Source organism: Artemia franciscana, chromosome 1 (genome assembly GCF_032884065.1).
Source record: "Artemia franciscana chromosome 1, ASM3288406v1, whole genome shotgun sequence".
NCBI classification, from domain to species: Eukaryota; Metazoa; Arthropoda; class Branchiopoda; order Anostraca; family Artemiidae; genus Artemia; species Artemia franciscana.
This window is the reverse complement of record NC_088863.1, coordinates 37,643,882-37,669,757: the sequence shown is the minus strand read 5'-3', so window position 1 is coordinate 37,669,757 and position 25,876 is coordinate 37,643,882. Positions and strand designations below refer to the sequence as shown.

Genomic DNA, 25,876 nt, shown 5'->3' with positions numbered 1-25,876 from the left:
CATAAAAATCCGATTCTTTTGATGTATCTTTTATTATCAAAATTCCGTCTTTTAGAGTTTCGTTTACTATTGAGCTGGGTCGCTTCTACTACAGTTCGTTACCACGAACTGTTTGACTTAGTGAAAAACACAAAAAGTATATTCATTCTCCTTCTCTTTGAGCAGTTACGTGGTTTTTAGTCATTTCTGCACTGATGTCGTATGTAGCTCATTTCTTCAAAAAGTCTGAACTTGGTTTGTTTTTTCTCCGAGTCAACCGCTGGGCTGGCTGGGACTTCCTTAGTTTTGTCTTGAGATTGAGAACACTTGTTTGATTCTGGTTTAACCACGATACAACAGGCGTCTGTTTCTACTAAAAGGTCGGTGCTGGATGATGTAGGAGGAAAACAGGAGGGGTCAATGGTCACTTTTTTTTAAATGAAACTTCTTTGCATGGTTCTCGTTTCAACAAGGTGCAACATACTCGCATTTTCTACTAAAAAGTATCCGTGAAGAATAGACCATTTGTGTTACTTGGATCATTTGCAGTGATATTAATATTTAAAAAGTTTAAGGAATGTAATGGCACAGGAGAGAGGGCTGAGTAAGGGCTTTGTATTTCCTTCGATCCCTGATGAATCCTAGAAAGGACACTAGATTTTAGCGATTCAACCTTTTCCCGAGTTTGTAGACAAAAGCAATTCTGGTATCCTCCTCCCGAAAAAGTAATACGTGAAGACCCATTACCTACTCTTTACCTAGTCAATCCTACTGCGTTCGACTCTAAATTTCCATTTTTTCAAATGGTCTCAATAACCCAGGCATAATGACAATTTTCAGTATGTTTGGCTAGCTTTAGAGTTGTTTCCTTATTCGGAGAATGATTCACTATTTAACTGCTAATCTTTTAAAGTAAACTTCTTGAAGTAGTCAGAATACTTCGACTGTAGTGATCTTTCCTTTAGGATTTTTATTTTCAAATAGGTAAGCGTTATATCTCAATTTTGTCTTTATTACTTACTTTTTTGTTAGAAAAACCCTTTTGCTGGAGCTGGGAATTTGGAGTTATATATATATATATATATATATATATATATATATATATATATATATATATATATATATATATATATATATATATATACCGTGAATGTTCGAAATATTGCTGATGTCGATATTCACTGGTGAATGTTCGAAATTCCTTTTCCTTTGCTTGATTAATTAGCTTTACGAGTCATCCTTTTCAGTCTGATGCAAGCTGTAATGATAGAAGTTAAAGTTAGTTTAGGTTGGATTATGTTAGTTTAAGTTAGGTCGGATTAGATTAGGTTACGTTACGTTAAATTTGGTTCTAAATATAAGAAATGGGTTAAAAACATAATCCAAGCTAACCTAACCCATCCTAACCTCACCTAAACAAACCTAATCTATTCTAACCTAACCTGTCATCATCAAACTTTACATTATATATATATATATATATATATATATATATATATATATATATATATATATATATATATATATATATATATATATATATATATATATATATACATATATATTATATATATCCAAAATCTGGTTAATGTCGACATTCACCTATGAATGTCCGAAAATTCCTTTTCTTTGCTTGGATCCAATTAGCTTTGCGAGTCAGCTTTTTCAGTCTTAAGCAAGCTATGATAGTGAAGCTGAAAGTTAGGTTAGATTTTTGTAGTTTAGGTTAGGTTAAATTTGGTTATAAACCTCAGAAACGGGTTAAAAACATAAGCTAATTCATCCTAGCGAAACCTAACCTAAATTGTCATCATCAAACCTTGCATTAAATAGAAGTTGACTGACAATGCTGACTAAATCCAAGGAGAGTATTTCTGACATTCACCGTTGAATGTCATAAATAATGTTTTCTTACCTACAAATAATCAAGTAAAATCAAGCGTGTTTACATGTGTTCACACTTCTTTCTTTGCACTGAAAAATAAGATAAAATAAACAAGCAGGAAACGGAAAATTTTTCTTGAATAATTTTGAAACTACGTGAACGGACAGAGCGGAATGATTATGTATAGAGTGGAAACGTATTTATATTTATGCACCCGATAACCGGTTGGGCTTAGGGGCGCATTCCAGGTGTAAATTGCAAAATAATTGGTATTTCCTTCAAATTTAATTCGAAGTAACTTCGAGCGTGGAACCTTTCAAAAACTCTTGTCTCTCACGAAAGTCCACATTCCCTACGCAAGGAATCATATTCCTCGTAATTCATTAGTTTGGCTATTTGCCTCCATTTTTCCCAATTTGATGATGATTGAGTACTTGTTTGTTAAACATAACCCCAATCAAGAATTACGCTGTAAAAGATCTAACAGAAACCGGCTTCCCTTCTTGGGTCGGCTATGATTTGCTTATTTTGAGTGAGAACATTATGATTTATGTATATTTCTATTAAATATTTAATATATAGAGTTTGTGAGGGTCTATTAATATATAGAGTTAGGTTGAAGTGGGTTACGTTAAGTATTTAATATGATGAGTTCTGTGCGGCCTGCTTTCCATAATTCCTGTTGTAGTTTCCGTAATTTTGTTTCTAAACTATAATGTTATCTTCATGTTTTGGTATATGTCATTAGGATTAATCTAACTACACTTATTGAGTGCGTTCCGTTTAACAGACAAGTGTCTTCAACGGAACGTACAACATGATTACAGTATAACATGATTGTACTGAAGTTAATTCACTAAGATGTTAGCTATGGCATTCGCAAAAATTTAGTACGCTTTGAACAAAATTCATTTTCAAGATACTTATTCCGTCATTACTGCTATTCTTTGTAATGCCTTTATGACCTCTCCGCCTAAATTAATTCTCCCCTAGTGAATTTCTGTTGATGGGAGTGACGAAGCCTCTTAAGTATTTTATTTTGTTCTCTATTACTATATGCTCTGCTCCTATATTTAAATCTATTACTCAAAAGAATCTATTATGCAGTGTTTCCACTATGGAGATTTCCTCCCTTAAATGGGGTTTTTTGGGTCTTTTAGAGGTGAAATTTTTTGGGGGATCTGGAGATTTTCTAGGAATACTTCCTCTCCCATGGATTTGTAGGGAATTTTTAGGGATTTTTATTTAATTCGTTCATCATCATCATCTTTTTTAATCAGAGAAGCGGGATAATTCGAATCAGGTTCTCTTTCCTTACGAACTGAACTTAGAATGACAGAGAAGTACTTCTTCAATTACTTAAACATTTTTAACTGCTCAAAGATTTTGAGATGTGCAGAAGTCCTAAGCAACAAGCTGGCAACAAAGAACTGTTTGAAACAGTTCCATGCTAATGTGGGCTTCAAACCGTAATTTAAGCTTGGACTATTCTTGATTAATGAAGTCATATGGTTTATCATTTTTGGGTTGTTTTTCGAATCAGGATAATTCGAATCAGGATCTCTTTCCTTACGAATTGAACTTAGAATGACAGAGAAGTACTTCTTCAATTACTTAAACATTTTTAACTGCTCAAAGATTTTGAGATGTGTAGAAGTCCTAAGCAACAAAGAACTGTTTGAAACAGTTCCATGCTAATGTGGGCTTCAAACCGTAATTTAAGCTTGGACTGTTCTTGATAAATGAAGTCATATGGTTTATCATTTTTGGGTTGTTTTTTCATAAAATTATTTGGTAGATAGCAGGTCATTTTTTTTACAGGTCAGATAAATAAAGTATAATATAATATATTTTTTGATAGGTTTATAGGGTACGAGGTTGTTCATACTATAGTAAATTTTTTGATAAATATTTTGCAGTTCATATAATTGACTTACCAATAAAGTGAACACACCACTCGATGCCTTTTTTATGTTATTTTCGAATATAATAATCGCTTCTATCGCAAATTCGAATCTAAGCACTTTTTGACCTAACCTAACCTATCTAACCTGGTAAACATTTGCAGTTCATATATAATTGACTTATCAATGAAGTGAACATGCCACTTGATTCCTTTTTTATGGTCTTTACGAATATAATAATTGCTTCTATTGCAAATTCAAATTTAAGCACTTTTTGAGCTCTTAAATATGACGGATTTTTTAATAAAGCATAAGTTATCGGTCATTTTCGACAAAATAGTACTACGTTTTCTCTGTGCCGTTTTCTTGGTCGTTTTCGACAAAATACTACTACTTTTTCTCAATGCCAAAATTATTTATAGTTATCTTAGGTTAGTGGTAAATTTTTTGTTGTTCATATTTTTAACATACAAATAAAGTGAACGTACCACTCGATGCCTTTTTATATGTTTTTTACGAATATAATAATCGCTCCTATCGCAAATTTAAATTTCAGCACTTTTTGAGCTCTTGATAATTAGCAAAATATTTCTAGTTTTTACGTATGAAAAAGGCTTAAAACATTGGTCTAAATCTTTGAAAAATTGGTCGCAAACTTACTGTTTCATTATAAATCCATTAAAAAAAAACTGACCGTCAGAATAAAGTAAAAACAGAAATCTTGCGGGGGATTCTAAAGACAAAACATGGAATGAAAAGGACCCAAGAAAGTGCGGAATGTGAAAATGATCAGTTACTTCACCACATGAGAAGGGTTAGAGCTTCAGCCACCATACAAAAAAATGGTGAAAACACATCAGAGGAAGATAATAAGATTTGTTAAACATCTTATATTGTAATCTACATTACAGTATTACATTTTCTTTTCTACTTGCTTGATATTATTTGAAGTATATTTGAAGCTATTTGTATTTAGTTGATGATTAGAAAGCATTTTAAACGAAATGACGAGACATTCTATTATGGTACTGATAGCAAGTCTTCAATCTAAGAAGTCAAAATATGCTACCTTTCGCTGGTACTGCTAAAATAAGATAGGAAGAAGCAGTTTAGGGAGTAATTGGAAAATTGCAGATCTTTAGAGATTTCGGAACTGAAGATGGGGATTTCTAGGGATTTTTCAGTTCTTTATTAGAGATTAAAAAAAAGTGTAAACACTGCTATTATGCCACTGGCTCCCAAACTTTTTCAAGTCCTGTGTCCGTAAAAAAGAAAAGAAAAAAAGAAGTCTCATGGAATACCCCCTGCAAAAATTAAAGCAAAGGAACAATTAAAACAATATTAAGCTACCCTGGATATATTGTTAACGTAATTTTAAAGTAACAAAACATTTTTTTGGCTAATTTTTAAACAGTTTTCAAACAATTTAGCAGACCAAACATTGGTCTGTTTCTGATGCCCGCAATGTAAACATATGGTGAAAAAAAAAGAAATAAAATTATGGATCGAGCCTCGAGAGAATAATTATGTATATATATATATATATATATATATATATATATATATATATATATATATATATATATATATATATATATATATATATATATATATCCATGAAAGGATGTCGCTAGTGTTTTTATTCTGATTCTAAAAATGTGAGATCTGTTAGAGAATCGAGCTGCGGACGGGACCCTTGTGCAGTTACGCACAGAAGATGTAATAAGTATTGGCGATAATTAGCATGAGCGTGTATGAAGTATTAGAAGTGTTGCTAGAAGTGTTAAGAAGTATTGCTTCTCAAAGAGATCCCTGAGCTGAGATATTTGAACTAAGCTTCTATAAAGTCTGGACCAAATATTGCAGGTAGAGCCTAAATCTGAAGTTGCATCAAGTTTATTTCTATGTTTGTTCTTGATGAATCCATAGGATGACCAAGCCCTCTCAAGAAATGCTGAGGTTTGGAAAGGCAGCAGACACTTCAAGGCTCTATTACCGATGCTTTTATATTCTTTCCTTGTTATTTTGAAATAATTAATGTTCATACTCATGACAGTGTACCTAAACCGGAAACTGTCGACTTTTTTTCACAGCGAACAAACAATAAAGAGATTATTCAAAAAATTTCATATATTTTGATGTTTTCAGGATTGTAATATAAGCATCAGCCTTTTATTTAAAACGTAACAAAAATGTTATGAATATGAACTCCGTTGTGATCCTACCAATATACTAATTCTACTATTACTGATATTATTTCGCGGTTACCCCCTCCCCTCCCCACGACCATCTACGTGAAACCTGGGGGTACGCGCAACCCCAGTAAGTAATTTAATTGAAAAAATATTTTTTTCAACTGGAAGCAAGGAGCAACACGAAAAATTAAAACGAACAGGAATTAATTTGTACATGGGGGCTGCCCTGCTTCAATCATCATTCTTAACACAAAAGTTTGACTCTTTTTCACACATCTTTATGACAAACTGCTCAAACACACACACATCTTTATGACAAACTGCTCAAACACAAGGATAACTAAATTTGAATGAGAAATATTTTTTAAGAACTTTTAAGATTTTAACGGAAAGATCGAGGGATGAGAAAGTAACAGCCTTACTTCAGTTGAATAGACTTTTTCTTTTTAAATTTAATTTCCAACCATTTTCAAGTCATGCTAAGAAATCCCCGGTGCAAAATAGTCCTTGAAAAATTACCCCTAGAAACACAAATCTCCTAGAAAATTCTCCTATGGAAAATCCCCCCTAACAATTCTCGTATATTTCCTAATAACAAATAGTATGCCAACAATGGGTGAATTGCTTAATTTACAGCACTTTCCTTAGGGGCAATGGTGGGGGGGTGATAATATTATCACAAGATTCATAGTTATTGGACTTGTGAACTATGTTGACCAAGATGGTTATCTCAAAATGTCATCCTTATGGCTTTCTTTAAAACGGGCTTGGGAAAGAGGGCTAATTGCCTTTCCATACATTCGTTCACTTAAAAGGGCACTAGAACTTTTCATTTTCCTTTGAATGAGCCCTTTAACGATTGAATGGGATTGTTGGTTCGATAAGATCATCCCTGGGGAAATAAAAACAAAAATCAAAACAATTAAAACGGATCCGTGATCTTTCTTCTTGCAAAAAAAAAAATAAATAAAAAAAATTCCACAAAGTATAGATGGGAGCTTCAAACTTCGACAGTAGGGTTCTCTGATATACTAAATCTGACGGTGACGTCAGATTCAGATTAAGATTTCTCGACGTTCGGGGCTGCTTTCCACCTTTTTGAAAATCAGTCAGATAATCACAGGCTCGTAACTTCCGATAGATAACTTTAAATTTAATGAATTTTATGCATTTCAAATCAACAAAAAGAAACAATTCGTTTATGTGTTAATTATTACCAAAATTCCTTCTTTGTTTTAAGTTTTGGCTACTATTGAGTCGAGTCGTTGTTTGCTTACAGTTCGTTGCCATGAATTGTTTGAAGCTTTGCAGATACACTGGTAAGGGAAGCTTTGTCCAAAAATTAACCAGGTCTTGACGTACTGCTAAAAGAAATTTAGATCCTGATTCTGCGTAAAAATTAGCTAAATCCCAGCCTAGCTCTAAAGGAGCTCATTGCTGCTTCAATGTAATATTGAATCCAAACTGCAGAATTTTGGTGAAGAGGTGCAAAAACGAGTCTAAATCAAGCTTCAAAATTATGGTGAAGCGTCGTTAAAACGGGTTAAGTCCTTACTCCATGTAAAGATAGGGCAAGTCGAAGCAGCAGAATGACTCGGTCCAAAAAAAGTCTCAAGTGCTGAATTCATGCAGAAATAACCTAAATCTAAGCTTTAGAATCTCGGTTACTCGGCACAAAGACAGCCGAAGTACTAAATTTGCTAAAAATTAGATAAGTCCTGAATCAATGAAAAAATAAGTAAGTCCATGTTTGGTGCAAAAACGAATGAACTACGAATTGAACGCAAAATGATTCCGGTCCAAGAACTTTGACGATGCGGTTTGAAAGTGATTTGTGTCTTGAATCAGTGAAAAAAAAACTATTTTTAAGGTAAGAACTGAATCGATGCAAGAAATGACCTAAGTTATTGCTCGGGTTAAAACGACCTAAGCACTGACTTCTGAAAAATTGAGCTAAGTCTTTAATCTTTGTAAACATCGGTTAAATCTTTACTCTTTTATTCAAAAAAGAAAAAATGAAGAACACTGATGACACTCTTGTTTTTAGTAGGTTTGAGGGGATAGCAGTCCCGTTCTTATTTTTCTAATTTCTTTGGGTTTTATGTTTAATCCCATCATTCTATTTATATCTCATCGTTAATGTTTCATTTATTCATTCAGAGTAATTCTATTATTAATATACCTTATTATTTATTTTATCTTCTTTTTTCTAGGGTTTAATTTATTCATTAACAGTGACGTTTGCTCATCTAGAGTTCTGCTTATTATATAACTGTATATCTGCTTGTTTTAAAACTCCACTTTGATTTTTACTTCGAGAATTTTTATTTACTCGTGTCCCTTTCTTCGAAGCTAAAAGGTTCATTTTAGTTCTGGAGGCATATTTATTTGACCTCTTGGATAATTCTGATTAAAACTTATCATTTTCCAATTTTAATCCAAAATCATGGGGACCTTTTGATTCATGTCGGTTCCCCCCCCCCCCAAAAAAAAAATCGTTAGGACTCAGAATTTGTCATCAAACAAGCCCTTTTTCGTCTCTACGTGCATTTGTTCTACATTATTAGGCATGGGGAGAAGGAGAAGGTATTAAAATAATAACAGTCCTTTTTGGGGGATAATTTGCGTTTTAAGAAATCAAGGCTTTTGTGTTAATTGTGATAACCCGAAGAAAAAATAAAACAGTTGTAGCAGTGTGGGAAGTCCTTTCTTGCCCTACTTTTTCTGTATCTTGTTTTTTTTTCTGCCAAGACGCTGGAATAGAAGATAAGGCGAATAAGAAAATAGGAGGTGAATAAGTGTTCCTCACAATTTTTTGCTTCGTTCTTCTTCCTGCTATAGTTTTAATCTCTTTGGTTTTTTTGGGGTTATAATTTGACATCATTTACTTTTTAACCTATCCAATTCGTTTTCATTCGTCTTTGTAATTTTGCCCACTATGTTTTCCTCGCACTGTAAAAATGTATTTTATAATAAATAATTCAAGAAAGATAGAGGACTGTCATGTTTTTATCGTTTTCAACTTTAAGTCTCTCAAAAGATAGTAAAAAGTGACGTTAATACTTATACGAACAGAAGTTATCTTGCGCACTAAGGCAGTTAAAATCCCCTAAATCGTCCGCTCCTTATGCTGAAGTTTAACTTTTGCTTTGCTGATAACCTGAAGGTATAATATCAAGCAATTTATGGTAACGAGCCATTAGTAAAGAGTGACTCGTGCTAGTATAAAAAAAAATTGATAACGATATCAGAGGCAACGCTACTGCTTTGCCTAGTAATGGACATAATGATTTAATGGTTTATTATTTATTTATAATACTTTTTCCCAGAGGCATTTCATACGGAAGACGTGGTCGAATAGACTTCAGAGGGTGCTCGTGCGATTGAAAATCGGAAGTTCTAGTGCCCTTTTTATTTCTTTATCGTTCAAAATACTTCAAAGATCAAAAAAATAAGCCTCCTGGGCTAAAAACCCAAAGTCCCTGGACAAGGGCTGTAAGTTATACAAGCTGTCTATTGTTATCATATAAGGTTTTTGTGGAAGGGGTGGTCACATTCACTTCGAAGGAGGCTCATTCGATCTTCAATCGAAAGTTGTTGTTTTTTTAGAGACAAGAGTTATTGGACCCCCCCCCCCCCTACTCCCTTTTCCCCCAATGTTTCTGATCAAAATTTTGAAATAGTTATTCCAAATTTTGAATAGGTATTTTGTTCAAAATAGTCCGAATGTCAAATAACTATGGTTCCGGGTTCGATAACCCTCCCAGCCCCAAAGGTATGGGATGTGATTTATGCTAGTTGCCCATGGTTAATATATAAGGTTTTGTTGAAGCAGTAGCCATGTAAAATTTGGAGGGGTTCGTTCAATTGGAAATTGAGAGTTCTAGCGCCTTTTTAAGAGTCATAAGTGGTCGGAGGATAACCAGCTCACCCCAGACGCCCTTGTTTCCCCAAATACATGAATGAATGAAATTTTTAAGTGATTCACAAGTATTTCACTACTAATAATCTTTGAACTAACTCTACTGAAAAGAAAACTAGACAAATGAAACTACTAAATGCCACTGTCAAAGGTAACAATCAAAAATATATACATCTAACCAGTCTTCTAGTAGAATATAAAAGCCTATTCAAACATTTTCTCAACACTTTGTCAGAGACTACTGAACTAGGAAAATGTAAATTGATTCCTAGAGATTAGAGCTGTAGTTTCAAATCAAAACGTTGTAAAAGAAAAAAAAAAAAAAAAAAAAAAAAAAAAAAAAAAAAAAAAAAAAAAAAAAAAAAAAAAAAAAAAAAAAAAAGGCAAGAAAACAGGAAGTGGCTACAAGATTCGCTTAAACTGAATATTTGATATATAATGACATTAAATGCTGAGACATCATGAATTCAAGGTTCTATTTCTGTGTAATTTTATTTCTATTTTCAATGTTGTAATTAAGTAAAAAAAAATTGTAATATAATTCGTTTTCAGTAAAGTGCCGATGACGCAGTAGGGTTTAGAATATTACAGTTAGGGAACCGAGCAAGAGTAAACTCCTGTTTGCAGTAAAAGCTATAAGGTAAACTCGGGTAAGTTCGACACACGGGGTAACTCTGAAACCCTCATCTCGTCTGGCTCAGTGATGGCAGAAGTCTGTGGTTATGGCTCCGTCTTCTTCCTTTGGCTTGGCACTTGACAACAGTGTTTTGTATTTCCGCAATTTCTAATTCCTTTCTTGGTGAAGAAATTTTTAAACCTTTAGAAGGGCATTTTTGCTGGCCACGAGGAATCTAGAAATTTTTAAGTAATATTGCGGAAGAAAAGAGATTTGATAGAATGATTCTAAATACCTGATGAGATAATAGGATAGCTTAAATATTTACAGATATTTATTAGTATTTCATTTTCAAGCCAGTCAGGAGATACAAAAGGTGTCGGGCTTACCCCGCACGGGCTAAATTTTTACACGGAGGGGGGTGGATTTACCCCATGTATACAAGTGGCTAGTCTTTCGTAAATATAGCCTATATTGGTCCCAATCCCAATAATAGGTCTGATGTAATCTGTAAGTTTTCTGTTGTTTCCATATCAAAAATTCAAGAGCAAACGACTGGCAAATATTGCAATAAATATAAACTAGGTGTAAAACCTAACAAGCCCCACCAGGAATGACCCCCGAAATTTTTGTCTGACTCGTAAAACGTAACAAAAATGGAAATAAAATTTTTTATGCTTAATCCTTCCCCCCCCCCGAAAAATCCTAGTCATGGCCCTGCTCAAAAGTCACCAATAACAGAAAGGCTAACGCATCACACCATGTTTTGGTTGATTTTCAACCAGTATGTTTAGAGACGGAAATGGGGAAGATATCCCTTCAATTCTCCTCTTATTTCCCAATGCCTACGTTTTATGACATTTTGACAAAGAGGTGTGCATGGCGCACTTTGTTTCACCGAGAGGGTTTCACGCATTTTTAATGCATTTAAAAGCTAAGGATCAAAGTGAGCCCCTGTTTCCCCAGTCTTTAGTTGAAGGACGGACATTTGATACCTTTTGTTAATCAGCGTCTTTTAAGAACTATAGATAACGGGTAACACAAAGTGGCCTCGTTGCCCCTTTAACACCGCCCCTGCCTCTTGGATCGTATACAGGATTTTTTAGGGGGGGATGTTTTACACAAGGATTTTTTTCAGAGCGGCTTACAAAAAAAAACGAAAAAAACACATACAAAATTTGTTGATATCAAAGTAGGATTTTGATTCTAAGGGCAGAATTCGGATTCTCAGGGAATAGACCTAGGTTGGTTTCAAACAGGTGCATCATATTTTAATGCGCGGTTTAAAGGACTCCTCATCCATTTTGAAGAATAAATTCTTTTTAAGATGTATAGTTTTAAATGTTTCAAAGGATCGACACCCAAGCGTTTGATTGATATAGGAGAAACAAAAGCAAGGTTTTGACCCGCACTACTTTCTTCAGCGAAGCTGACTAAGGTCTCTGCAACACTTCGCGTTGCCCATGTAATTTAAATCTAGTTTCTAGTTTCTTAGGTTTGTTTTCTTCATCAATAGCATTTTGCATTCGCTTTAGGCTGGACATCTTATATGATTTAACTGAATATTGGTGCAAAAAAATATGTAACGCCTGATTTATTCTTAATGTCAAATTATTTAATCCTTCTTATTGACCTGTGGTATTTGCTGAGATTCTTGTGTCTGGTTCTCAATTGTTATCGCCCTTGAATTCATTTCATGATTATTTTAATTATGTAACTTATGCTAATTTCTGAATTTGTGATAATCTTGATTAGACAAAAGGTTTCTAGAAAACAATAGAAATAGTGCTTGTGTATAGTCTATTCATCAAGTGATCTTTGATCTAACCCATGAGCATGACTCTAAGATCAAGTCTATTTTCACTTATTATAGACAAGTTCAAAGAGCGACATCTGAATGGATGAATTCTTTTATACGTCAGCCAAGCAGGGGAAGGGACACCAATTATATGTCTGGCAGTGATCTGGTTACCAAATCATTACAGAGAAACTGGAAAGCTTCAGGTTTGTTGAGGTTCTCACAAATTCTGCCCTTAGTGTTTGCGATTTTTTTCTTTTTTTTCTATTAAATCAAATTAAGGAAGAAATAGCAACGGAATGAGAGTTAAAAAATGTAATAAATAATGTTTTTGTTTGGGGGGGGGGCTTGGATAAATATCCATGCCGAAACATCTGGTATTTTAGCCCTTAAATATTGAGAAATAGTCAACTATAATAATACAGTAAGTAATATTAATAATGGTGGCAATACATGTTTATAGGCTAAAGATGATAGCACTTAATGTAAATTTTTCAACCCCCCCTTATTTTGGCAAGATTACTACACTAATTATGTACTAGCGTACATTTTTCTCAAATATAGTCTCTACCCATGCAGTTTTAACACCGGTAAGGTTTACATAGACCCGAGGATTCATCCCCTTTCCGTTTATCCTTGTTTCAGTATCTTATTTGATTATCAATTATACTTACCCCTCCCCTTCATTTCCCTCGACTACCTGTCAATAAAAAAAAAATATTTTTATGCTTCAATAGTTGAAATAGTGTGAGGTCGACTTTACCGGTTTTTGCCTTTAAATTATATACCTATTTTTTTTAATATCAACTACATATTGTAAAGGGAAAAAAATCAATTTACAAGGAAACTGTAACATTTTATTACACTGTTAAATAGAGTGAAATGTTAATTAATGTGTGGTTTACCTTAATGACTAAACGGCGGATGCCCACTTTCACACGCTGAAGATTAAATTGGACAAAATTTTTTTAGGTATAACCACACATTCACTTGAGCTTTGTCACGCTCGCTTTCCCCGAATTATTAAACATTTTGAACTTGATATAAATTTTTCATTTGATTTTTGAAAAAGCGGGTAAAAGGATTTGGTTGAACCGGCCTTTCATAATTTGGTAAAATAGAGCTAAATCTAATATTAGGATATACAATGTACATTATATTAAGACTGTAGGCCCAAATTCCGTAGCTGACATTTAAACAAGAAAATTTTTAATTTTTTCTTCTTTTTTTGCCTTTATTTTAACCCAATGTTTGTTCCTGTTTTTCTCTGGCTTATCATTTAATAGGCTATAGATGTAAATATCGCTATATAGGCTATAGATTAAATATCATTTAATGATAATCTTATCATTTAATAGGCTTAATTTCATTTAATTTGTTTCTAAACGCTTAAATACTTCCTAACAACTTCTAAAATACCAACTAAAATATTATTTTTTCATATGAAAGTAAAGAGGAACTACAAGCTAAAAATAAAGAAAAATAATCCTGTATAAGAGGAGAACTGGTGCCTTCTCATCCCCCTCTTTGTCCACTAGTAATTAATTAAGCAAGTATGTAAGTTAATCAGCAATCAACTGAAATTACTTGAAGGCAAAAACTTGGTAATTGCACTGGTAATTGAGTTGATAATTGCAACTGTTTTATTTACCGCTTGCCTTCCAAAACACTTAGATTAAAAATTTTATTTGTTTAAAGCACATGTGACACTTCCACTCTCGTGCTCTATAAACAATAAATAGATCTTTTGATCAAATTGCTTCTCTATTAGAGAATTCATTCCTGAAGTATTGCTGGTGTGGGACTTGCGCTTTTGTAAGGGCTTAGTTCATCAAATGGTGCCAGGAAAGTCCAGGAATAAACAAGGTCCAGTATCACAGCCATAGAATAGAGTGACTCTGAGTCACAAACAAATCAGAACATCTTTATTATAACAGATATGAAACTAGACTCAAATTAATTAATGTACGCTCAGAATATATACGGAAACAAATCTAGTCAAAGAAATCGTAATTAAACTGTATGGTTTATTACAAATCATGGGTTAATAGCTTTATTGTCAATTACATAAAAAAAAACTAGTTTTTCTAACCGAAAGTAAGGAGCGACATTAAAACTTAAAACGAACAGAAATTACTCCGTATATGAAATGGGTTGTCCCCTCCGCAATCCCTCGCTCTTTATGCTAAAGCTTTTAATTGTTTTAAAAAGCAGAATTGTGGAAAAGAGTCAAACTTTAGCGTAAAGAGCGAAGGATTGCGGGGGGGACAACCCATTTCATATAAGGAGTAATTTCTGTTCGTTTTAAGTTTTAATGTCGCTCCTTACTTTCGGTTATGTAATTTCTGTAATTTCTGAACGTTATTGAATTAATGCATGTTTGATTTTGGCTCTCCACACATAAATTATTAAAATGAAATTTACATTTTAATTCCTTTTTTGGCTAAATGGCTTTCCCTTAGTTCTGATCAGACGATTTTGAGAAATATGGGATGGGGAAGGAGGCCTAGTTGCCATGCAATTTTTTGGTTACACAAAAAGGCAACTATAAATTTTAATTTTTAACATATTTTTTTATTAGTAAAAAATATACGTAACTTAAGAATTAACTTACGTAACAAACTTTTATATTCTTAAATTTTTATTATGTATATGAGGGGGTTTGTACCCTCGTTAATACCTCGCTCTTTACACTAAATCGTAAGTTTTGTGCCAATTCTTTAAGAATGACCCCTGAATCAGAAAGGCCGTAGAATAAATAGTTGAAATTACTAAAAATACTATAGGATAAAGAGTGCGGCATTTATCTCCTCCGAAATACCTCGCTCTTTATGCTAAAGTATTTTTAGAACCCCTCATATGCGTAATAATCTCTGTTCGTTTTAAGTTTTAATGCCTCTCCTTACTTTCAATTGAAAAAACTTTTTCATGTTTATATTTTCATTGTTTTGTTTTTTTAATAGTAATGCCAGAAAATCCTGCGCCCTTTTCATTGAATTCCTCTTCCCCCATGAGATATTCCTCCAAGGAAAGATCCTCCCATATAGCCACCTCCCCTGAACCCCACACCCAAACCAAAAAAAATCCCCTGAAAACGACTGTACACTTCCCAATAACCATTATTATATGTAAACACTGGTCGAAGTTTGTAACTTGCAGCCCCTCCCCCAGGGACTGTGGGGGAGTACGTCACTCCAAAAGACATAGTTTAATAAGGTTTTTGACTATGCGGAACAAAATGGCTATCTCAAAATTTTGATCTGTTGACTTTGGAGAAAAATGAGCGTGGGAGGGGTCTTAGGTGCCCTCCAATTTTTTTGGTCACTTAAAAAGGGCACTAGAACTTTTCATTTCCGTTAGAATGAGCCCTCTTGCAAAATTCTAGGACCACATGGTCGATACGATGACCCCTGGAAAAAAAAACAAACAAATAAACACGCACCCGTGATTTGTCTTCTGGCAAAAAATACGAGATTCCACATTTTTTTAGATAGGAGCTTGAAAATTTTGCTATACTGTTCTCTGATGCGCTGAATGCGATGGTGTGATTGTCGTTAAGATTCTGGGACTTTTAGGGGGTGTTTTCCCCTATTTTCTAAAATAAGACAAATTTTCTCAGGCTCGTAGCTTTTGATTACAAAGACCAAATTTGATGAAACTTATATATTTAAAATCAGCATGAAAATCCGATTCTTTTGATGTATATTTTAGCATCAAAATTCTGTTATTTAGAGTTTCGTTTACTATTGAGCCGGGTCGCTCCTTACTACAGTTCGTTACCACGAACTGTTTGAAAAGAAAATAATTCGGTATTTCGGGGCTTCTGACATTATTACTCCTTTGCGGAAGTTAGGCTCAAAATTGGAAAAGGGTTATATTTTTTCTCTGGGCCCCTTCCACCTCTTAGTTCGTTTATTTTCCCGTTAGTTTTCACCTGTTTTCGCTTTATAGTTGTGTTATCTCTTAGCAGTTCTTTCGTTAGTTGAGTTATGCTTGTGGTATATATGTTTTATCGCTCGTAAGGTGTGTTATTTTCAAATTATACTCCATAATAGAGAGGCTCCGAACACCCAGCATTGTATATTAAGCTCTGAATTTGACGTTTTTTCTAATGTGACCAGATTCGCCCTGCGCCCTTTTCATTGAATTTTTCTTCCCCCATGACATATTTCTCCAAAGAAAGATCCTCCCACATAGCCCCCTCCCCTCAACCCTGCCCCCAAAACCAAAAAAATCCCCCTGAAAACGTCTGTACACTTCCCAATAACCATTATTATATGTAAACACTGGTCGAAGTTTGTAAATTGCAGCCCCTCCCCCAGGGACTTTGGGGGAGTACGTCATCCCCAAAGATATAGTTATTATGGTTTTTGACTATGCTGAACAAAATGGCTATCTCAAAATTTTGATCCGTTGACTTTGGGAGAAAAATGAGCGTGGGAGGGGGCCTGGATGCCCTCCAATTTTTGGTCACTTAAAAAGAGCACTAGAACTTTTCATTTCCGTTAGAATGAGCCCTCTTAGGACATTCTAGGACCAATTGGTCCATACGATGGCCCCTGGGGAAAAGAAAAAAACAAAAAAAAACAAACAAACAAATAAACACGCACCCGTGATTTTTCTTCTGGCAAAAAATACAAAATTCCACATTTTTGTAGATAGGAGCTTGAAACTTCTACAGCAGGGTTCTCTGATACGCTGAATCTGATGGTGTCATTATCGTTAAGATCCTACGACTTTTAGGGGGTGTTTTTCCCCTATTTTCCTAAATAAGGCAAATTTTCTCAGGTAACTTTTGATTGGTAAGACTAAACTTGATGAAACTTATATATTTAAAATCAGCATTAAAATGCGATTCTTTTGATGTAGCTATTGATATCAAAATTCAATTTTTTAGAGTTTTGGTTACTATTGAGCCGGATCGCTCCTTACTACAGTTCGTTACCACGAACTGTTTGATAAACTAGGTAGCCATAAAAATATCTAGGTTGCTGTCTCTATGACCTCAACAATATGGCAAGTATAGAGTAAAATAGTAAAGAAATATACATTTATAATGAAGTTCACAACCCCCCCCCCACTTAAAGAAAAAAAACTTAGTTTTTTCTCTCAACTATTTCTTTATGAGTTTTTTTCTAATTAGAACAGAATTTATTAAACGGAAGGATTTTCAGTTTAAAACGATAAAATACGCTATATTGTTATTGATAATGCACTATTTTTTTTGAAATTACAACTTAATATGCACTTATGATTTGTAATTTTGAAAAGACTCAAATTTGATACATGTTATATACATAGAATTTCATGATTCACACGAATCAGAACAAAAAGTAGAATTCACTATGGCACTGCGAAATCTTTTAGTTTACTTTATGGTAAAATTGTTATGTTGACACCAAGGGTGAGCCTTTTTTTCATAGGAGAGGCCACAATTGCATACAATAATCCCTGTACCTAAACATATAAATACACTAGTAGACTAAAACGAAGAATTTTTTTCTTTTCTTTTCGTCATTTTTACATTAGAACAATTTAGTTTTCTTTAGATTTATGAGTGCCATTTTCTTCACCCGTGTTAATATCTTCATTTTTTAATGGAAAGAGTGCGAAGTGTACTGCTCTTAGGCGAAAGCACACCCATGCGCAACATATTCCAAATACTACCCGTAAAATGGCATTAAAATTATTAACAGTATGTGCAATGGATGGAGCCAAATTTGATTTGCTTCCGTCAAAAAAAAGTTTATTATACCATTTTAAGTGGCTTATCGTTTACTCTAAGATCAGTATTTTCTTTCTAGGGTTGTAGATGGAGTTAACAAATACTAAAAAGCTTCTGCTTTTCTGAAAGTACTGACAAATCCCCATTTGTAATCCTTTGTTTGATTGATAAATAATCAAAAAAGTTTGTTTAAATTGTTTGAATAATTTATCCCGCTGATTTCCACGGATTGCGACTTCAAATTTCGCAGTTAGCCACCCCGTTTTCATAAGTTAACCAACCTTCTTTTAGATCCCTGTTTCAGAGGCTTATAATACAAAATCATAATTAACTTTGGTATATTGTCTTTTAGTGCATCTAATATCCCAAACTTGGTATAGTGTTAAAAAATTATCACTTTATGAGGCGCTGGAGCACCAGCGGTGTTGAGTGTCAGTGGGAGTGGGCCAGCCGTGTCAATACTAACTATCCTAAACGGATACATCGGCTTGTCAGTTTTTCCTAATGCTAGGGGGGTGGTTTTAGGGATTTTATTTCTACGTAGACAAATGTGGCAGTTTTCACATACTACTTTTATTCTATTCCTCGTGTGTTTGAAAATGTATATTTCTTTTAACCTCGCTAGAGTTTTTTCCACCGAACCATGTGATGCTAAAACTGCGTCGGAATGAATCAATTTTGTACAAGAATCCTTGGCAAAACAATTTTTGCTGTCAAGTGGTACCTAAGTTTCCCTGGTTGTGGGTAATAGTAGAGAATTTGATTGAGTGTGCATAGTCCGTCCACGAGTTCGAGCAGTGAGTTGAACTTCGGCTTTTAACAGCGCCATTAACGGCTGACATCTTAACATCTTCCAGAACTAGCTTCTGGGGAAGCGCATTATGTAATAGCTGCTTAAAAGTAGTATTAGAGTATAGTTGAAGAAGGGGGGAGTTCCCTCAGGTATAGCTAAACCGGTAATTTTATCTATGCTCAAAAACCAGCTTAATCTTTAAAACCACGTATCAAGATGTCTTCTCTCAAAGGAGGAGATATCTGGATAATAAAATAAGAGAAGTAACTCTCCTAAGCAAAAGATCGTCGTAACTTTCGTAAACCTGCAACCTAGGCTAGGAGATAAAATGTAGGCACTTGTAAATGGCAAGAAACTTACTATCGATATTCTCTGTTTACAAAGATATAATTGAATTCAAAAAGGAATTTTTCTTCGACTGTTAATAAGAGAAGAGCACCAAGGTATTATAAGAAGTATAGCTATTGAACTTTTGGACTATTTTGAGCAAAATGGCTATCTCAAAATCTTGACCGGGCTTGTTGCCCTACGATCATTTTTGGCTCTTAAGGAACTATAACTTTTGGTTTCAAATCGAATGAGCCTCCTCCAAAATTTTTGCGACCACCCCTTCAATGAAAACCTTTTAACAATATGCCACTTGCATAACTTACAACTCTTGCCCCGGGTGGTGGGGGGTTTTGTCAACCCTAAAACATAGTTATACGACCTTTGGCTACTTTGAATAAAACTGCTATTAGAGGGCGTGGGGGGAGCTTGTTACTCTCAGGTCACTTTGGAATCTTAAGAAGGCCACTAGAACTTCCAATTTCCAATCGAATAAGCCTCCTCCGAAAATTATGCAGCCACTCCTTCCATATGAAGTTACTTTGGGATAAAATATAAATGAACAATAAAACATTGAAGCCTCATGACTCTTTACTATACGCAACGCTATAGTGTTGTCTCTGATAACCTTGAATTGAATTTAATTAAACTAACAAACAATTTTTAATTTGAATTTTATTTAATTTGAATATATATTCAAAGGTGTCTACAAGATTACTTCAGCTCTAAGGAGGACCTAAAATTAAGTAAATTTTTAGTCCATGTAAATAACAATTACCCTCACCATGCGCCCAAAGTTTAAGAGTAAAATACCACTCAAAATTACTTCATAAGCCTATGACTAATTGATCATTTTCACTGAATGTTCAAATCTTGTCCTAAATTTCAACTACAACCTAAAGTTTTGGCTGTTAATTGGAGAACAGAAAAAATTGCAAATATTTCTATAATTAATTATTTACTGAAATATGTCAGTTATAAAATAAACTGAATTTAATTGGAAAAATGTTTAATAAAAAGTATTTCGAAGAATAGTAGAGTGGAGGGAATAGTAAAAAGAAATGAGGAGGACTATAATCGTCGAAAAATTAGAATTTGAGAAAAACCGAAATGATTATGACTGAGTAGCATATCCTAAAACGATCATATATTTAAGTGAATAATCAATTTAAATTTGGAACGAAGAGATATTACCGCAAGTAAAAGATGGGCGAGTACCCCCTTAAACCCACCAAAAGCGAGAGTGTCATATCCACTTTACTGACGATAACATAGACTTTGAGCTGTTTCTCTCGCAAATGTAATTGTAAAAAAAAAAGAAAAAGCGCATTTTTTTTTAACGTTTTGCAAACAAAAACTGCACTGTTCAAAATAATTATGGTTTTCAGTAAAGGGCAAGTTTTTTTAGAAGGTATGGAGGGGGGAACACCTCCTTTATTTATTGTAGCTTTTGTTATTAAATCTTCATTAGAATTTGATTTTATTTTAATTTTGTGTTGTTGATGATGTTAGGACCAATAAAAGCTACTGCTCAAAATACAAATCGGTTTTAGAAAATTGCAAAGAACTCTCCAGTTTTTAAAGGATGTTGGGGACGATAGTCTTACTTTCATTTGTGGTAACATTTGTTCGTTTTAAGTCTATGTTGATTATTCATTTTAATTTCTCTTCGCCCTAGGACTCGACTATTAATACAAAGCAGCATATGTTCCTTTATGTTTTATGTAATTATTCGTTTTAATTTATGTTTGTTAAAAAAAAAAGTTCAAACATAAATTCTTAAAAAAAAAAAGTTCAAACATAAAGTGGAATCTAAGATGATTAGTGGACCAAAGACAAAAAGACCGAGAAATAGAGAATTCTACGCGCTGAATCAATCTAATCAATGGAGTGAAATGACGTTTAGATTTATGAATTACATCTTAAATAATTTTTCTTTAAATTTAAATTTATCATCTTAAATAATTTTTAAATTTAACTTTTCTTTTTGATCGATACATATATCACATGATAAAAAGTTAATTTTCCACAATACTTTTTTTTTATTCGAAGTTAATAGCAAAATAAGGTTTTCAGCCAACATTATTTCTTTTTCAAAATATCAATTTAGTTACCGTCTATAATATTAGTTCCCTTTTCGTATAGTAAATAGATACTACTCAAAGGGGTTTTCTTTCTTCTTGTCTGATATAGGAAAAAATGATCCTACTTAAGTCTATTTTATGTTGTTATTCACTAGACGACAATCCTACAATTCCTTGACTGGTCATTTTTTCAGTGAATCGTATTACATAGTTCATGGTAAAAGAATGTAGAGAACATTTAATATTCTTAGCCTTCCAATTTCATAAGAGAGATTCTAAATCTTAGGGTACGAGGACTGATATAAAGAGAGAATTGGATAAGAAGACTGTCTTATTTAAATTCTGGCTTATAATTAGTAGGGGACTCAAGACAAATTTGAAACTTTTTGTACAAATTTCTCGCTCAAGTATGTAACGAACAGAAATTACTCCGTATATGAAAGGGGCTTTTCCTCCTCGACACCCCGCTCTTTACGCTAAAGTTTTTATTGTTTTAAAAAGTAGAGTTGCGAGAAAGAATCAAACTTTAGCGCAAGGAGCGGGGTGTCCAGGAGGAACAGCCCCTTTCATATACGGAGTAATTTCTGTTCGTTTTAAGTTTTAATGTCGCTCCTTACTTTCATTTCAAAAAACTTGTTTTTTTTATTTAATTTCTGAAAGTTTTTGAATTAATGCATGTCTGATTTTGGCTCTCCGTACATAAATTATAAAAATGAAATTTGCATCTTAATTCTTTTTTTGGCTAAATGGCTTTCTCTTAGTTTTGATCAGACGATTTTGAGAAATAAGGGGTGGGGAAGGAGGCCTAGTTGCCCTCCAATTTTTCGGTTACTTAAAAAGGCAACTAGATCTTTAAATTTTTAACGAACGTTTTTATTAGTAAAAAATATACCTAACTTAAGAATTAACTTACGTAACAAACTTTTATATTCTCATATTTTTTATTTTATATATATGAGGCGGTTGGTCCCTCGTTAATACCTCGCTCTTCACACGAAATCTTGTTTTGTCCCAATTCTTTAAGAATGACCCCTGAATCAGAAAGGCCGTAGAATAAATAGTTGAAATTACCTAAAAAAATTTTAGCATAAAGAGTGAAGTATTTATCTCCTCCTAAATACCTCGCTCTTTATCCTAAAGTATTTTTAGAACTCCTCATATGCGTAATAATCTCTGTTCGTTTTAAGTTTTAATGCCTCTCCTTACTTTCAATTGAAAAAACTTTTTCATGTTTATATTTTCATTGTTTTGTTTTTTTAATATTAATGCCAGAAAATCCTGCGCCCTTTTCATTGAATTTCTCTTCCCCCATGAAATATTCCTCCAAGGAAAGATCCTCCCATATAGCCCCCTCCCCTGAACCCCACACCCAAACCGAAAAAATCCCCCTGATAACGTCGGTACACTTCCCAGTAACCATTACTGTATGTAAACATTGGTCATAGTTTGTAACTTGCAGCCCCTCCCCCAGAGACTGTGTGGGGTAAGTCATCCTCAAAGACATAGTTATTATGGTTTTTGACTATGCGGAACAAAATGATTATCTCAAAATTTTGATCCGTTGACTTTGGGAAAAAATGAGCGTGGGAGGGGGCCTAGGTGCCCTCCAATTTTTTTGGTCACTTAAAAAGGGCACTAGAACTTTTCATTTCCGTAGGAATAAGCCCTCTTGCAGCACTCTAGGACCACTTGGTCGATACGATGACCCCTGAAAAAAAAACAAAAAAACACTCGCCCGTGATTTGTCTTCTGGCAAAAAATACGAAATTCCACATTTTTGTAGATTGGACCTTGAAATTTTTTCTATAGGGTTCTCTGATACTCTGAATGCGATGGTGTGATTTTCGTTAAGATCCTATGACTTTTAGGGGGTGTTACCCCCTATTTTCCAAAATAAGGCAAATTTTCTCAGGCTCGTAACTTTTGATGACAAAGACTAAATTTGATGAAACTTGTATATTTAAAATCACCATAAAAATTCGATTCTTTTGATATATCTTTAAGCATTGAAATTCCGTTTTTTAGAGTTTCGTTTACTATTGAGCGGGGTCGCTCCTTACTACAGTTCGTTACCACGAACTGTTTGAAAGTTCAATTTCTACGGCTTCAATTAACTCGTAAATTTTTAATGTTTGACTCTTTGATGGCGATGCATGTTTTCTTTTTGTATGTTTGTCAAGTGTCCATGAACAGTTTTTGTCTCTTGCGTAAAGACAGGTAAAGAGAGTTTGTCTTGAGCAGGGGGGAGGGGTATTTTTGTAGGAGGGGTTGATAGCCTTTTAAACTCTTAAAACATCATAAAAATTCTTACTTTTTGGAGTCCCCTGCCAGTGTCTGGGGCTATAAGCTCTGGTATGTAGGTATCAGTGGCCAGTCTTCATTGTTTTCTCTATTGTTTTACACAAAAAATGCGTCAATTTAAGTATACTGGTAAATAATTTGCTAACTGATTACCCATGTAATTCATTATAAAAATAAGCTGTTGGTCAGAAACAAGCGAGTTTGTTCTGCCTGTCGTAATATCAATAAGGAAAAACAAACAAAAATAATTAGAGCTTTCAAAAGAACCAACGATAAATTTTCTAAGCAATGGAAATGGTTTACCACACCAATCTTCCGAATCACAACATTTGAGCACCGATCTCGACTTAGCTCATTTTTGCACTGACTTAGTCCCCATATTAGACTTGTCTTGTTTGTGTGTAGGGTCAGCACTTGTTTTCGCCCCGATTCGGGACTTAATTTTTATTTGCACTGAATCAGGATATGCCTACCTTTCTGCCGATAAGGTGTAGTATGCCCATGTTTTTTTTTCAAAATATATTTTACCCGATACATATCTACCATTTTTAGTATCTAGAACTCTTGTCCTCTTAACTACATTGCTAAAGTCACCATTGATGAGAAATACCATTCCAGTCCCCTGGAACCATCTTTTCTAGACTCAGTGACCGGTTGAAAAAATATACACAAAATGGCTTATTGTTTCCACAGTCACAAAAACTCCAGAGCAAATAAGAAACTAAGTTGTGCTTTCTAATTTTCTAGGTTCTAAAATTAAGTCAGACAGTTCGCTTGATATTCGTTGCACATCGGATAATCAAAGAAACCTTGGAATTGAGACCGAATCATCCAGCATTAGTGACGCTGAGAAGGAAATTAAAAAGGAAAGGAAACATGTTAGAGTTGCCCCAAGACGGTCAGCCTCCCTCTCTCGTGCTGATGATTTAGGCCAAATTCCTGATATGCCTTTACGAAATCGAAGTCCTGATGCAAGAGTGGAGACAGGACGATGGAGATCTCTTTCGCCACCTATATCTGCAGCACTTTGGACAGGTTCGTAATATCTCTCGATCGGAGCCATTTACAGTCTACTGAAAATAAATATTGTGGAATCTAAGGAACAATCTTGAGCTTTCGTATGGGGGCTTAGTCCTGGAGGCTCAAAATGATGAGAGCAGGGATCTATGAAACCAAAGATTGTACATTCGATCCTTTTTTCAAATTCGATTATTTGTTTTTTAACGCCACTTGTTGAATTGCATTTAATGTAGATGTTTTTCATGTAGATGTTTTGTAATGTTTTTCATGTAGAAGTAAAGAGCAACGTTAAAAACTTAAAACAAATCAAAAATTATTCTATATGCTAAGGCTGCCCCCTCCCCTCTTCCTCTTCTCCTCCGGTTATTCGCGCTGTAGCTTGAATACTATTTTTTAGAGCATTTTAGAATGCAATAAGCTTAGTTTTAATACCAGGTCATTTTTTTTCTGACTTCTGCTTATAACATTTAAAGTACCCCATTATATTGCTTAAAGCAAATGTAAACTTTGCCACTGCAAATTTTTTATTACACTACTCTTGCTCTCAGCCTTGAAATCTCAGAGTCTAAACGCTACCAAAGACGTAGTAAAATTCAATGTGTCATTCTTTACCCCTCCACAAGGGGGGGAGGGTTAGAGAAACTGGATAGGAAGTTCCTTCGATCAGCATTGGTCACCCTTATTCCCCCATAGCGTTGGACAAAAAATTTTAGATTGCCATTTAGCCAAAATAAAAAGTCAAGAAATTCAATAGACATGCCTTTTGGGGTGATGAGATACATGCGTCCCCAAGCTCAAGGGTCCTAAATCATGTAAATAGGTCATTATTTACACATACTTTCTTTAGTAAACCGTTGGGCACATTTGCTCTTGACTGTCTGATTGGGTTGAAAATTTCATGGATCTGCTCTTGGGCTAAGGGAGTCTCAAATTTTTGTTGAGGAGAAGCGAGGGTGTTAGGGGGTCCGGAAAAAGACCCTTAAACATATTGCTTTTGATAGGTTTGAAACTTAAATCTGTAAGTTCCTGGACCCATGGTCTGCTAAAGTAAAAAAGACATTGAGGGTATGACGGTACGGGCCTATAAAAAATAAGGAGCTAAAACTATGGTTAATATCTTTTTTTCTATTGTGGGTTAAGAGGACACCAATCAACAATCCAAATATTTTTTTATTTTTAAAATCGGACTCTCTCTTCTTCTATTTTGTTTTTGGGACGATGGATAATGCAATTACTTAAGAAGAGAATTTATTTAGGCGGCAGCTAGAGAGAAATGTTTGTAGCCTTATTTTTCAAAAATGTAGAAAATACAAGTGTAAACAACGGG

General features: G+C 34.2%; 1 protein-coding gene across 2 annotated transcripts in view; it reads left to right on the top strand.

Annotated features, from left to right (window-relative positions):
- Positions 1 to 25,876, top strand: part of LOC136029163 (uncharacterized) — a 902,097-nt gene that overhangs the window by 67,424 nt on the left and 808,797 nt on the right. The window contains exons 1-3 of one of the 2 annotated variants that reach the window (XM_065707277.1): positions 874 to 963; positions 12,375 to 12,505; positions 24,277 to 24,564. In XM_065707277.1, the coding sequence (XP_065563349.1) occupies positions 12,403 to 12,505; positions 24,277 to 24,564 (391 nt within the window). In that variant the 5' untranslated portion in view covers positions 874 to 963; positions 12,375 to 12,402. Of the gene's footprint in view, positions 1 to 873; positions 964 to 12,374; positions 12,506 to 24,276; positions 24,565 to 25,876 lie in introns of those variants that run through there. The other variant, XM_065707268.1, reaches the window with a different exon arrangement.